Raw genomic sequence first — 16,862 nt, 5'->3', positions numbered from 1 at the left:
TCCTAAATGAAAAATAAAAAGAACAGCATTAGCTTTCAAGTAGAAATCTAGGAACATTTTAGAAAATAACTACTTACAAGAGAATTATCTGATAGACAAAAAATTAAACCATAAGTAATGACCTCTAGACCAAACATTGCTATAAATTATACACACGGGGGATCCCTGGGTGGCGCAGCGGTTTGGCGCCTGCCTTTGGCCCAGGGCGCGATCCTGGAGACCCGGGATCGAATCCCACATCGGGCTCCCGGTGCATGGAGCCTGCTTCTCCCTCTGCCTGTGTCTCTGCCTCTCTCTCTCTCTCTCTCTGTGACTATCATAAATAAATAAAAGTTAAAAAAAATTAAAAAAAATTATACACACGGTGGACATTTTTAATATAATTACTCTACTTATTAAAAACCTCACAGAAAAAGCAAATAAGTATGTTGTCCTGTCAAAAGAGAAAGAAAACGTATACACTGTGAACTCATGGTATAACCATCAGTGAACATGTAAAACATGAATCAATGTTCATCTATGATGCTTTGATGTTAGTGTCCACCATGTTCACATCATAAGACTTCTTCCCCCCGATCAGTAGAGCCTGTTTAATTATAAAAGTTAAAGTCAAATTGATCAGATTTTTAAAATTATAAACTTATTTTTGAAAAGTCCTCTATTTAGAAAGCTATCACCTTATTCTATAATCTTCCAAATAGAAGCATTTTACTGTCAATTTGTGTGACTATCTGCAGATTAATTGATAAACATCAAAGTGAACTTTCTATAATTTTTTTAAGATTTATGTATTTATTTATGATAGACAGAGAGAGAGAGAGAGAGAGAGGCAGAGACACAGGAGGAGGGAGAAGCAGGCTCCATGCAGGGAGCCTGACATGGGACTCAATTCCGAGGACTCCAGGATCGCGCCCTGGGCCAAAGGCAGGCGCTAAACTGTGAGCCACCCAGGGATCCCTAGCTTTCTATAATTTTTACTCTTCTATGTACATATCCATTTACACTTCAAACAAATAATTTTATCTTAAGTAACTGTATTAATGTCACGTATAATATCCTAAGATAGAGAAAAATTTTAACAGTCATGAACACTGATCTAATCATTTTCAGGGATAAGCATATATGTCACTATGTAGATATCAAAGTAAAACCACAAAACTGGAATTACATGAAAAAATAAACAAACAAACCCAGGAAGGACAGTGAAGACATAAATTAACTTCTTTGTTTAATGACACCATAATCAGGTCAAGTGCTTTCAAACTTATTTGTATTTACAGAACTCACATAATGGGCTTTGCTTTTTAACATACTAGATATACCTGGTATATCTATTAGACTACAAAAATAAAAAGTATTAAAAAAATAAATAAATAAATAATAAAAAGTATTGCTAATACCTTGGGCTGGCCAGGCTGTGGAGCACTGAATTCCTCATACATTCCTAGTAGGAATGTAAAATGGTACAATGACTCTGGATAACGGTGTGGTGGTTTTGTACAATATTAAACACATACTTACCATATAACTCAGCAATCCTACATGTAGGTATTTTCCCCAGGAGAAATGAAAACATACATCTACACAAAAACCTGTACACAAATACTTAGAGCAGCTTTATTTATAACTGCCAAACACAGGAAACAATATGAAGTTCATCAGTCAATTCATAATGTAATACTATTTAGCAATAAAAAAGAGTGAGCTACTGATAGATACATACAACAAAAAAAGATGAATCACAAAAGCATATACTAAGTGAAAGAAGCCAGACTCAAAAGGCTACACACTGTGTGATTCCATTCACATGACCTTCTAGAAAAGGCATAAGAAAGGGATAAGAAAAAAATCCAGTGATTGCCAAGGGCTAACGTTGGGGAAGGGGACTGACTACAAAGAAAGAGTTTTTGGAGGAAATGGTAATATTCCTTGTCTTGAGTGAGGAGGTCGTTACATGATTGTATACATTTTTTTTTGATTGTATACATTTTGTCAAAACTCACAACTGTACATCTAAAATGGGTCAATTTTTCTGTATAAAAATTGTATCTCAATAAATCTGACTTAAAAAAATTTTAAACTTCTGTCGATCAAAAATCATCTCTTCTCACCCACACACACAAATAAATTCAATATATGTAATAGAGTATTCATATCCTCAATATATAAAGACCACTTTGAAACCAAAATAAGCATCCCAATTAGAAAAGTGAGCAAAGGATATGAACAAATAATCAACAATAGACGAATCTCAAATAGCCAATAAATAGATAATAAAAGATCAACTTCTCAAAAATTATAATCAAGATTAAAATATCAGTTTGCTAAAACTTAAAAAAATAATAACCAGAGTTGGTGAAGATAAAGGAAAATGAATATTTCTGAACCTACATATGTTAGGATGATAATTTTTTTCAATATTTATGGATAGCAATTTAACAGCATCAACAATCTTGTAAAAGTGCGTAGTATTTTACTCAGTTATTGCTCTTTTAGAGATTTTTCATAAAAAGGATAATTAAAAGGGAGAACCACAAATATCTATGTCCAAAAATGTGAAAGCTTTTTTAATAATGTAAAAGAATATAAACAACCCATATATCTACCAATGGAGAAATAACTAAATAAATATCAATACCTCATCCAAAAGAATATTATACAGTATATTATTTATTATATAAAGCAAAATCAAGTTGTCAGTAGAAATCAGAAAATGAGGAAGTGCTTATATATGTTGTTAAAGGGTAATTCAGAAAATAAAATCGTCTATATGATGCAATACCACTTTTGCTAACTATATGTAAAAAATACAAAGGACATACACCAAAATGCTATGACTAGTTATATCTAGATGATTCTATCTTGATTTTTCAAAAGTTCTATAATAAACATATACTACTATAATAGTTTTTAACGTTAATTTTTAACACAGTGTTCCCACAGAATAAGTTATATTTGGTTAAGATACTTTTGTAAGTAACTTTTGTAAGTCAGCTTTTGATATACTTAGAAACTGAATCTGGTCTCTGACAAACTGCTTTTTAAAACAGCTAAGTTGGTGGACCCACAAACCTAAAATCTAGTTTTCCTTAAAGTTGTAATAAAAATGGAATGGCTTTTGTTTGTTTTGTGATAACTGGAGATGACAATCTACTACTTTACTTGGAGTTCTACAGTTAAAATAAGTGGTCTTCAAACTTTGTTGAGTTCAAATAATCAGTTGGTGACTAAGGAATCAGTTTGGGGAATCATACTGGGACAAATGCCATGGAAATCCAGGAATTTTTATACTCCTTGATGCCTCATATATTCCTCTTTTTTTCTTCTTCTTGATTTCTAGAACCTTGCCCAGAGCCTAGCACATAGTAGGAAGGCCATAAATGTTTCATTAAATAAAATTGATATAAGGTCAAACAATGATGTGAGGTGAATTAGAGCTAAAAAAAAAAACCCTGATGTTTGATTTTTTTTAATTTCAAATTACAATCTGCCATTTCCAATAACACAGATTATTGGTTTTGAGAAGTGCTAAATGTTTATTAAAAAACCTGATTCCTCAGTGGAATTCAGATGTCTAGCATTGCTTTATCATAAAAACCAGTAATTAAAATAAAAAGATTCTTTTTGGTTGGTAGAATCTAGAAGTTGATATGGTTTATGCAAGCTCAGATGCCCTCCTGCTTCTTTCCGTATGTCCAGATTTATTTTGGAATGGCAATGGGGTCTGAGTCAATGACGTATTTTAATAATGGAAAATTATTTCCTCCTCTCCCCTGCCTGCCATGGGATTTGATGTTCTTACCCTGAGAATCTGTAAGGCAGCTGAAGACACAAACCTTGCTTGGCTCGCTGCATTATTATTCCCAGATCTCCCAAATATTAGCTTAATAAATAGATTAATCATAGTAAACTTTTAGTATGGAGAAATGAGAACTATCTACCACATTATCATCAATTACTAGTTAGTGGGTGTCTCCTACTAAGGGCCATAAACTAAGCAATCCTGTAGTAGGCTGAATTTGAATTAAGGAAATTTAGTCATTTTAACCAACCACTAGGATAATGTTTTGTAGGAGGCCCTTTATAAGTATCCTACCTCCCCATTTATAATTATTTATTTTTATCTAAATGTGTATAGGAGCAAGTATTTTCTTTCCAGAGTGATATTTTAAAAATTAATAAAAATAGAAATGAAAGTACATGGCATTTCTTAAAGGGTAATAAAATAACTTCAGTCAATTGGCTAGTTCTACACCAGTAGATTTCTTTAAATAGTAATGAAATCATTGCTTTAAAAAAAATCCATCATTATTAAAATAAAAAAAAAGTTGCCTCAGCCTCTACCAAAATTAGATTTGTAAGTTGCTGGTCATTCCTATAATTAAATCTATGTCACAAATTTGCAAGAAAAATGGTCACTGTGACTAATGTATTTACTTGCTACACAAGTCCTGTCAGACAACACAGACATAGCTAAAATGGAGTAAGGATTCTATACATTTTTATTAAGTAACAAAGACCATTTTTATTCACACTGACTGCTCTTCAAGTCAAGTAAGAGTTTGTTTTAGAAACAAACCCAAATGTAGCTATCACAGGGTTTTCCTTACTCAAGCATTACAGCATATTTTTACCTCTACAAACATGACCGGCACACATGCATGCTGCTTTTCTGGGCAAATGTCATGTGGAAAATAACTCTGATGAAAGAAACAATAACATGTTCAGGTTGCTAGAGTCCCTGATTCTGGGGATTTCTTCATCTGACCTCCCCCAGTGGTTTTAATTCAAGTCTGTGATGAAATGATTGAGAAATGACCTGAGAGAACAGTGTTGCCCAAAGTGGAAGTCAAAGCAAGATGACTTAAAGGACACATGAGCAGAAAATTCATGATAAAACTTGCTCTCTTTTCAAAAAATATTTTCATTCTTTTAGATTGCATGATTGTTCTTGGTTTGGTACCAGCACTAATTTTACTTTTTATCAAAAAGAGGGCAGGCTTTGGACTTCTGTTGGCAGCAGAGTTTAGTTACAAATTAATAATAGCTTTTTGCCATTTGATTTCATTTCAGTTACCTTCTACTCATAACAAGACTGTTTATGTGTTGATGTCAAGTTTCACTTTGAAATAAAGTTAAATTTTACAAGTGAGTTTCAGATGTGCCAAGCTGGCTCAGTGGGTGGGGCATATGACTATAGATATCAGGGTCGTGGGTTAGTACCCCATTTGAGTGTAAAGATTACCTTAAAATAATAAAATCCTTTAAAATTTTTAACAATAATACAAATAATATGTCAACATGGCAAAAGTCGTAAAAGTGGCTGAAATTTGGAGGACACTGCCTTGAAGGCAGTTCTTGTCTTTCTGCTTTCTTAAATCTTTTATTGTACTTATGTTTTGTGTATTTGCTTCAGTATCTAGATAAGGGCCTTGAATCTAATGGACTCTAAGTACATGTGTGTTAATTTTATATCCTATTTTTCTATTTTGTGCCATACTGTTAACTGAACCAATTGCATTTTTTTAAAACAATAAGTAGTCTGTTCTCAGCAATCCAACTTTTATGATATTCATTTGCCCAAAAAGGTGATTCAATGAAATATATAGCATGATGATGGGTGCCATTTTATAAAGGGAGAAACCAGTTTTCCATTGTCTGAACATAGTTCATGAGGTATTTTAAAGCCCCAAACAGGTTATTTTAAATCCTGGTTTTAAAGAGTCCTTAGCAGTAAAGGATGAACTTGAAATAACATCCTATAACGTTGTAATGAAAACTGCTTAGAACTGTAGCTGTTTGTTTTGGCATGTAAGCTCGATGAAAATAAAAACCTGTTCTACAAATGAGTCATGAACTTTTGGGGGAAAACCAAGATCTCAACTGAGTAATTTGGGTTGGTCAAGATTTTAAGCAAACTAAGAAAAAAAATCAGCATAGTTTTCAGTGTTACACAAAATGAGTATTCCAAAAATATAAATCAAATTAAAAATTGACATGCTAAATTTAGGTGAGAGAAAACTAAGGTAACAATTGAGTCTTCTTTGGTTACAACCCTTTACCCTCTTCATTAATGTTTGAAATTCTTGCTGATTTTTAAAAAGCAGTGCTGCACAGCAATCAATGGATAACAAAGTAAATGTGCTTCCTTTCTGACCATGCCAAGTATGGCTCAGTACATTTTTGTACAAGAAAGGAAGAATAAAACAGGATGGTAAAAATACATCCTAGGTTATTAAAACATGGCATTTGCGTTTGGAATTTCTTTTCTTTTAGCAACTATAACAGTATCAGTAACTATCCAAATCTTACTACAAAGCTTGGTAGTAATGGTGGAACAGCCAAAGCAAAGAGGGAAGACAGCAACAATAGGGTAAGGGAAGAAAACTATGTTCTGGGCTAGTTCTTCAGCTTAAGGCAAGGAGTTCCTTTTAACCCTTATCCATCTTAGAATAGCTTCTGCTGGTTCCAGTAATGCAGTAAGGACTATTTTAAAAGAATTACGTAAAAGAAGCCCATTTTTTGATACTTTAAGTGAAGAGATTTAGAAAGTAAAAAGTAACTCTTACAGATCTTTCTTAGACTTGGTGTTACGCATTCACAAAGATGATTTCACTTTTTGTATCTCTTTGGTAATGTTTCAGAAATCCTTACATTTGTGAATTGCTATAAGGTGTGACACAGTTATCAGAAGCTCATTTTGGCAGCATCAATTTTATTACTCACCAGGGTTTCCTCAGGAATTACCAGACTCCCGGAAGAGTTACTATAAATCATAAAGTAGGCTGAAGAACCTAAAAAGAAAAAGTTCTACCTTTTCCTTTTAAACTTTAACCTGTAATTCTTGAAGACATGGAAACACTGAATTCAGCCTCCAAACCAAAAATGCCGAAAGTCTAACAAAACATGTGATCAAAATTTTTTTCAGCACAGTTAAACCTTTTTACATTAGAGAAGATTTTTCAGTTGGAATTGTTTTAAAAGTTGCCAATATCTATTTTTTAAAAGATCTTTCTTTTGATGAGGAAGCAATACATGAGATGGTTGAACTTGAAATGCCTGGTTTTACATAGAAAAAATTTTTTATAGATAACATTTTAGTTATTCAGAGTGGTGACTATCAAATTTTATTAAAATCTCATCAAGTGGGAAATCTTAAAACACTTATTATGCTCACAATTATTGTAAACAGAACAATTTAAATGAGAGGAGGAGATAATGACATTAACTTCTTAACTTAAAGCAATCCTCTGTGGCATGATTTTAAAATATTCTCTTGGTCTGAAATTTATGTAAATTGAATTCATCTATCATTGGTTATTACCAGCCTAGCTACATAAAAAAAAAAACAACAACGCAGTTCTCTGTAACAATTAGTTGTTAAAAACACTGTGTTTTAATTAGACTTGGGACATTATTAAACTAGCTATAAATATGTACAGTATTTTATTTGGTATACCCAGATGTCTAAAAATCAACAAAAATGCTCTCAGAGTTCTTTCTTCAAAAATTCTTCTAATAAAAGCCTTTCATTCAAAGTTTTGATGTAATCTGAAGGTATTTACTTCAGATTTTTTCAAATTCCACTATGTAAATACAAAAGAAATGGTCACTTATAACCAGAGAATAAACAGAGAATCATTAGTCAGTGGTAACCAATTCTTCATTTTATGGATGTCCCTGAACAAAAAAATTCATGGCAGAGCTTGGACAAAACTTAGATCATACAATATTTTATACAGATTATCCCATTTAATTCTCACCACAACTGTGTAATTTCAGTACTATCTACACCATTTTATATACAGGGAAGGTCATGTAATTAGACTAGTAATTCAATCAAGCAAGGATTTAAATCAAGCCAGTCTGTTTCCAGAAACCATATTACTACCCCTAATCCTAAATTTTAAGAACAAGTTAATATTTTCCATTCATAAAGAAAATTCCAAAATACTCTAACAAGTACCACCCTTTAAGAATAACAAAATAAGAAACAAGGGTTGGCAAGGATATGGACAAAAAGGAACACTCTTGCACTATTGGTGGGAATGTAAGCTGTTATAGCCACTATGGAAAACAGTACAGCAGTCCCTCAAAAAATTAAAAATAGAACTACCCTATGATCCAGTAATCACACTACTGAGTACCCTAAGAATACAAAAACATGAACTCAGAGGGATATGTGTTTTTAAAAGCATTATTTATAATAGCCAAATTATGGAATCAGCCCAAATGTCCATTGACAGATGAAAGGGTGAAGAAAAGGTAGTATATATGTTCAACGGAATATTATTCAGCCATAAAAAAGAATGAAATCTTGCCATTTGCAATGACTTGGATGGAGCTACAGAATATTATCCTAAGTGGAATAAGTCTGTCAGAGAAAGACAAGTACCATATGGTTTCACTAATATGTGTAATTGAAGAGAGAAAACAAATGAGCAAAGAGAAAAAGAGAGAGAGTTTGTCATGATGAGCACCGGGGGATGTATGGAAATGCTGAATCACTATATTGTATACCTGAAAATAATGTAACACTGTATGTTAACTATACTGGAATTGAAATTAAAACTTAATAATTTTTTTAAAAAGTAAATTAAGTGAAAAAAAAGAATAACAAAATAAAACATGAAGGTTATGATTTGGAATTTCCTTCCTCTAAAATAAGTCCTTTTCCCAAGCCCAACTCAAACTCCAGCTTCTCCCTAAACCCTTCTCATATCATTCAACTGAGATTAATCTCTTTTTTTGAATTCTTGGCAATTGCTATACACTGCTTATAGGCAGAAAGTGTCAGTTGTCTTTTAATATTCATTGTCTTCTTAGTAACAGAAACCCCAATTTTTAGCTCTTAGCAAATTGCTGCATATCCACGTCTCTCCATTGGCTAGGTATGATCATTTGAATAAGTTATGCAATACGATATTACTGCAAGTATACTGTTGGAATTCCAGGAATGTTGTTTAAAGAAAGCAAACTTAGATTTTAGGAGCACTCCTCTGTGTCTTCGCAAGGTAAAGACTTTACATCCAGGTATCTTTTGGGCTAGAGCTCCAGCAGCTGTCTTGGACACCGAGGCAAGCTTAAGGAAGGAAAGTGCATGCTGTGGAGGATAGAAGACAAAGAGGCATATCCGTCCACAATGAGACCATGAAGCCACCATACAACACATGGTAGTCTCCTTCCAGGTTTTAGATAATGGAAAAATAAACCTTTATCCTGTATATGCCACAAGTATTATTTTTCTGTTCAATAATCTGAACCAAATTCTGACTGGTTGAGCCCAGACTCAAACATAGTCCATAAGGTTTGTTGGAACAATGAAGGGGAGGGGTGGGGAGGAAAGAGAATTATTATTTCTTATAACACTAGAACAAAACATTTCCAGTCATCATTTTCATTCTCAAACCCTTTCCAGTAATTTCCAACTTTGGGGAAGAAAAAGGAAGGAACAGAATAGGTAGGAAAATGGGAAAAGACACTTGTGCCTCTCTGCCAGTTCCTCTCTTCTCTTCTCTACTAGCTAAGTCTTACCATACTTTAAGGCCTGGCTCAGCGAAATTGCTTGTCTGACTTCTGAATTGAGTGCCTATCACCTGTGCCATCATACATACACACAATCATACATCATCTAGTAACATCTTTTGTGTAACTTGTTAACTTTTTACATTGTATTTCTTATTTTGTGTCATCTCCATAGTACAGTGGGATCCACATCCTATTCCTTGCATCTTCCACATATTAGTGTGGTAGGAGATCAATAAACACTTTTGATTACTTGAGTTAAGGTAAGAAAAAAGATGAAAAGAGGAAACAGAGCAGGAGACTAAGGAGTGAGAATGCTTCTCAGAAGAAAAGAGCATAAAAAATATTCCAAGGAGTCCCCAGAACAAGTTTTACTCCCAGGATCTTACCAAGAAACAGGCCTAGGAGAAAAATATTCTGATATGGTTGTTCATCGTTGATACAATCAGTGCAAAACTCAAACTATACTTAGGGAGCTTATCTTCCAACTAAAGGACAGTACATTTTGCTTTAGTTACTCAACTGCCTCAAACGTATTTCTCAATTACCACAGACATTTTAAAGAGTAAGAGATCTAGCTTAGAAACCATGTTTTGATAGTAGACATATAGGATTCCAAACCATAGAGGAAAAAAAAAACTGGCTTCCAATAAGATCATATTTTACAGATATTATTTTGTCAATTGTGACAATATACAGAAAATAATACTTAGATGAAAAACAATTTCACAAAATATTACTGAGTCTGAAATAAGTAGCTCAAGAACTCATTTTCATTAAATAGACACTATTAGCTCTTTTCTAAAACCCAATAATAATAATAATACAGCATTGGGAATCACATTACTACTTCTTTAAAAATAAGACATACCCTAAGCATATATTTTGTAGAAGCTACATCATTAAAGGCTCTATGACACTGGGACCTTAAAAGCTGTGTAGCACTCACAGAATTAACACTATGTAAACAATACACTTAAAAGCTTCAGCTCCATTCAAATACATACAATCATAATTGACATAAAGAATATTTTAAACAGCAGTAATTAATATTTTGCCTAGATTCATGAATTATTTTATACCCCACTGATTTTATTCTCAATTATCACTGTACTTCATATCTGTCACTGAATTATGTACCTAAAAATAAAATATTCTAATTTGTTTTCATGAATTTGGCAAAGTTTTAGGGAAGATATAAATAAAAATATTCAACTAATGGAAAACTCAGTTTCTTTCTCATTCTTTCATCACACAAACCAAATCTTTGTTACATCATTATCTAAAAAACAATGATTGAAAATGCTAAAATAGTATTGTCATAATAATCATACTGGCTCTACTTATGAACACTGGACTATTTTTTAACCTTTATACAATTTACAGCTCACATGTCAAAACAATATTGCATTTTCTTGCAAATTACTCAATTATTTTCTCATTTCAAATTTTTTTTACAAAGATTTCTCAGAAGTATCCATGACAGTAGCTTCTTTGACAGTGAAGTGTACAAAATAAATGACATGTCAACAAGTAAATTAGCATTCCCTTTCTGACCAGCTGGGTCATGTTTCCTTTTCAAAATCCCTAGTCCCATGATACAAAATAATAATAATCTAAAAGACCTCATTAAATGATCAATATATTGACATAACTTCTATAAGGAGACACACAGTGTTTTAATTGATTCCTTAAATCCATTAAATGGTATATTAAACCCCAAACCTCCAAATTATATTGTAAGAGAACATTTCCTTTATTTATCAAATAATTTTTCAGGGTATGCTTAATGGCATATAAAAAGATTCAAGAACTTTTACACTTAACTAAATGGTAAAAGAAGTCCAATTTTCACTAAATCTTTCATACAGACAACATCACAACAAAAGTTATAATAGACAAGTTAAACCATGTTTACTTACCAAAAAACTTCCAAAGGCTGAATTAAATATTGCAGCTGCCTATAAAGAAAATAAATGGGGGAAAACACTCACTGAAAGTAAATAGAAAAAAGGACAAGCAAAGATTATCATTCTCCCATCCCCCACTACTCAAAACCTTAAAACATTGACTCTATAAAGCAAAGTTAGTCACTGCTTACAAAAATTGCCAGTGGCCTGTACTTTACTAAGATAGATGAGCTGCAGCTTATGAATTCATAAATAATGGGTCTCAAAAGCAAGCAGAAAAGGTTTGCCATGAGATGTTTTGAACCTATATGACAGTACCAAAGAATCATCACCAATAGTAAATCAAAATCTTGTTGTTATTGATTTTGCTATTAGACTTAAAAAAGAGGTTGATTTATTTATCAAAAAAAAATTTTCATATTACCATGTAAAGAGAAACCAGAATTGTAAAGCAAATATTAAGTACTCTGCATCAGGGAGCTTTATGAGCTACATTCACAAAGTGAGATCTGTTGTTCCCATACAACACATACTAGAATACAAACAATGCTGCTAAGAGGATGGAAGTTACCGTTATACCATTAATTCTAAAGTAGAAACAAGCAAGAAAAACTTCCACTTGGTGGAACAATTGGTGTTCAAAATTCAAAGAAGAAATATTTGACTTTGTGCTTACCTAAATATCCAGGGAATACATAGTAGATACAATATAGTTCTTAACTTTAAATGAATCACTATATTCCATGAAGCTACAACTGAATCCTGAACGCTTCTCATATTACCCAAAAAGGATAAAAACTTGTATAACATCCAATTTGGTGGGGACAAAAGGAGAGGGAAAGAAAAAATTAATAAAAAGCAGAAGGAGGGGTAGAGAAAACCTATTGACATCTTCTGTAGATCCAGAGCAGAATTAAATTAATCATCATGGACATTAGCAGCCACGTCGTAGTAAGAAAAGGATGTCAGTTTAGCAAGTTTGAATAAAGTCCAAAGCCAGGCTAAGAGCTATAGCTGAAAATGCCTTCTGCTCCAGAAGAGGATGCAATGAGAGTGCATGGGTAATGAGATCCCTGGCTCCAGAGAGCTTAGCTCTCCTATTCAAGTTCATAATTAATTCAAAGCTTTGATAATTTCATTAGATTTCTCCTTTGCTGGCCCTATCAATAAAAGATGGCACTGGACCACAGTTCCTCTGTGGCATAAACATAGGCACAGGCACAGACCAGGGAAACCTTTGCTTCCTGACAGTGACAATGGCATATGGTGTTCTGTGTTGTACAGGGAGTAGAGGAGAAAAAAAGAAAAAAAAAAAAAGATTTGGCTAAATAAAACATTACAGATGACAACTGTAAACTATAGCAACATATTTAACCCATTTTCCTGGAATTCCATAATGTGTGGAGAAAAATAGTAAAACTGTAAAAATAAATGAGTTGTAGTAAGATCAACTGGGAATACTGCCTTCCTTCCTACAAAAAATTAAAAATGCAACTTCCCCACAAACACTGTTTATTTCTAGACTCTATTTTGCCCTTAAAATGGATTGATCTCCTCTAAGTAAAGGAGTGAGGCATTCCTCTCTGAGTTCTTCTCTTCCAAATGTGTTGCTTTCCTGTGCCTTTCACCAGCCTTATTCAAGGTACCTAATGGTTTGGGCTAGTATTTAAAAACAAACAAAAGCAAAAACAAAAAAACATGGATCATTAGAAATACAAAAGACTCAGAAGTCAAAGCAAAACAAGTCAGCTCCTACTCATCAGATCAAATCACCATTCTTCCACTCCAACCAGTTCTCGTTTTTTAACTGAAACACAAACAATGAATTTTACGTGGATTGGCATTTTATAAAATGATGGTGATGACAGGGACAGACCATCTCAGGCACCCGAGATGCTGCAGGCCAGCCTCTTAGTTGTTCTTCTGCCAGGGCTGATGAGTTTGAACTCACTCGTTTATCCTACCACTCGGTGCTCCCAAGCACTGAGCTCTGGCAATCATTCATGAAATGGCTGGTGAAGGTGCTGGGTAATCTGAAGAATCATGTGAAATCAGACACTGAACCAAGGGTCTTGGGCTCAACAGTAACAAATAATTGAGCTAAAAGTTGACTTAATTCTACTCTTGCAGCATATAAGGGAATTAGGTTTTCCAGAGTTCCAAAGAGCATTGATAAATATTTAGAGAGTATTTAATTGATACATAAGAGGCATGCATATCTTTAGACTTAAGGAGGCATTTCCGGCTCCTCAGCACCATATACAAGGCCCTCCGTGAACAGGTCTCTGTCCATCTTATTTCTTGCCTCCAATTTTAAATTCTGACAACACTCAACTACTTGCAATTCCTTAAATTCATGATGCTGTTTATTATCTCTGTCTTTCTCCCTTCCTCTACCTAGGTAATTCCTACTTATTTTAGCAACTCCCTCCAAGAAGCTTTCAATCACCTCCTCCCACACACATACGTCTACACTTCTAGGTGGATTGAGTGTCCCCATGCCTGCTGCCCAACATCCTGAGCATACCTCTGCCATGGCTCTTTTCACACTACTCAGATAATGTGCCTCCTTGCCCCACTAGAAATTAAAGTCTTCTGAGGAAGGAATCTGATGAAGCTCCTCCTAAGCACCTCCATGTGTATTAATCGAATCACTGAAATAAATAAGATTCCCAGGAAGGTCTAAAGTCGTCTTCTCCTACTAAGTTATTCTATTTGTTTGACAGAATCCAAGGATTGGCAGAAGACTGAATCTGACACCTGGCTCCACAGCCAAACAACAGCAATGACAGATTAAGACTTTTTAGTCTCAACTCAATATAAGCATCTCTTTCACAACCTCTTGTTTTACTTCCCATAGCCTCCCTATTATGATACAGTTACATACAGTTACATAACTATGCTTAAATAAATAATGTTTTAAAGTTTACTACTGCTACGTAGCAATAGAGTTAGTTAAACAAAATCTAGAATTACCAAGGAATACTCTGAAGCCATTAAAAAGAAGATGATCTGCATATACCCATATGAAAGTTGGCTAAGATATTTAAAGTGAAAAAGCAAATTTTGAAACTGTGTATAATTCCTTCAACATGTTTTTTCCCACACCACCAAGCAACTCTCCAACATCAGCTGGATGACTACAATTCAACTCAATTCTGACCCTGTCCACCTGAAACTAGTGTCAGATCCCATAGCTCAAGGGCTCAGTCCCACAAGACTATGCCCACTTCCAATGCCAATCACAAAGGTCAGGTTGTCATCACCTGTGCTTCCAACAGTCTGACTATAAATCAGAGGTTCCCACAACCCTGTCCTTGAGTTTGATTAGTTTCCTAGAGCAGCTCACAGAACTGAGGAAACAAGTTTTATTCACTCAATTACCACTCTATTTATGAAAAGGCTCTACAGGAACAGACAGAAGAGATGCACAGGGCAAGGTATAGAGAAAGGGCACTGGGCTTCCCAGGCTCTCTCCAAGCGTGACACACTCTCAGCAGTTCCACATGTTCACCAACTAAGAAGCTCTCCCAAACTGTCCTTTTGGGGTTTTACAGAGGCTCCATTAAACAGGTATGATTGATTAAATCACTGGCCATTGGTGATTGAACAGTATCTTGGGCCTTTTCTCCTCCCCAGAGGTATTGGGAGCTGGACCAAAAATTCTAGCCCTTTAATCTCCAGTTGATTCCCCTGGTAACCAGTCCCATCCCTAAGTGAGTTAGGGACTTTCCAAAAGTCACCTAATTAACATAAGAAAAGACTCATTTTTATATGAACTTCACTTAGGAAGTTCCACACGAACTCAGTGCCAGAAACTGGGACAAAGATCAAATATATATTTCTTATTATAAATCACAATATCACATTCCTATTATGTAAATAGGTACATACACGCGGATGTATACACATGTAGGTATTAAAAAAAAAATCTTTTCTGAAAGGGATCACAAAAACAAAAACCTCCTAAAATGGTTATATTTGTTGAAAGGGATTAGGTGAGGGGTCATTTTTATTTTTCATTTTGTTCTGTCTTATTCAGCTTTTGTTTTTAACCTATTACTTTTTTACATTTCAACAAAGGTTACCTGGGCAGGGAGATGTTGAGCCTTTTATTATTTGCATTTTCAATTCCTTTGTGTCAAAAATGTAATAAACATTTTATTTTAAAACAAAATTAAGATTTTAATCTCTACTTTGCACATTTGTGATCTCCCTTGTTGGTTGCCTGGACAAGATGGAGGTTGAGCACCCTCTAGAGCACACTGCATGGTGCTGGGGGCATAAGAAGCTACAGGATGAACAGAGGGCCTCTTTCAAGAGTTTCTACAGCATATAAATATTTGATTTTGAAAATAAAACAAAAATCCACAATTATTTTTGTAGAAAACAAACATGGCTATAGAGAATGAACTGAGATCAAATATGAGCCACCCGGATAATTTGCTCTGAAGGTGGAACCCTTCAGATTATACAATCAGACTTTCTTAGGATATGTTTCCTCTCTCTTGCCTTCTAGAAGCCATACCTGAAAGAGTCTACTGATTTTTTTTTAAATTTTTATTTATTTATGATAGTCACACAGAGAGAGAGAGAGGCAGAGACACAGGCAGAGAGAGAAGCAGGCTCCATGCACCGGGCGCCCGACGTGGGATTCGATCCCGGGTCTCCAGGATCGCGCCCTGGGCCAAAGGCAGGCGCCAAACCGCTGCGCCACCCAGGGATCCCGAGTCTACTGATTTTTAAATACAGCATTTCATTTGTTAATATTGTTTTTGCTAGAAATAATTTAATTACTCATTCTCTGTCTATAATGCTCCTACAATAAGAATTTTGCCTAATTTGTACAAGATCATGTCCTCAGTGCCTAGAACAGCACCTGGCTTGTAGTAGGACCTCAATAAATATTACTGAATCAAACAACAAATGAATGAATGCTAAAGCTAACTGAATGCCCTGTATGGTAATGTTTTTATTATTAACTCATGAATCCCATCTGTAAAGTATATACCTTGGTGTAATCACATTTGATAGATAATCAGATCAAGGCTAACTGAAAAAAAGTTGATCACTGAGGTTTTTTTTTAATACTAAGTAGATTGACTTTCTTTCTATTACACACTATTAGATAATATAGTGCTTTTAGTATCTGCCCAATTTTGCCCAATATATAGTATTTTGTTAATATTTTGTTATCTGTTGTACACCATGTCATTAGTAAATTATTTTGGAAAATTGAATAAGTTCAAGAACAAATTAATTTCTTTATAACCAGGCAGCCCGGGTGGCTCAGCGGTTTAGCGCCGCCTTCAGCCCAGGGCCTGATCCTGGAGACCCGGGATCTAGACCCACATCGGGCTCCCTGCGTGGAGCCTGCTTCTGTCTCTGCCTGTGTCTCTGCATCTCTGTGTGTGTGTCTCTCATTAA

At 34.4% G+C, this 16,862-nt stretch overlaps 1 protein-coding gene across 2 annotated transcripts in view; it reads right to left on the bottom strand.

Annotated features, from left to right (window-relative positions):
* SLC10A7 (solute carrier family 10 member 7) overlaps positions 1-16,862 on the bottom strand; it is a 241,070-nt gene that overhangs the window by 154,906 nt on the left and 69,302 nt on the right. For both annotated transcript variants that reach the window (XM_055336459.1, XM_055336458.1), the window contains exon 5: positions 11,448-11,486. In XM_055336459.1, the coding sequence (XP_055192434.1) occupies positions 11,448-11,486 (39 nt within the window). The remainder of the gene's footprint in view (positions 1-11,447; positions 11,487-16,862) is intronic.

The sequence above is a fragment of the Nyctereutes procyonoides genome, unplaced genomic scaffold, assembly GCF_905146905.1.
Source record: "Nyctereutes procyonoides isolate TBG_1078 unplaced genomic scaffold, NYPRO_anot_genome, whole genome shotgun sequence".
Taxonomy (NCBI): domain Eukaryota; kingdom Metazoa; phylum Chordata; class Mammalia; order Carnivora; family Canidae; genus Nyctereutes; species Nyctereutes procyonoides.
Note: the sequence above shows the minus strand (reverse complement) of the source record. Positions and strands in the feature narration are given on the sequence as shown.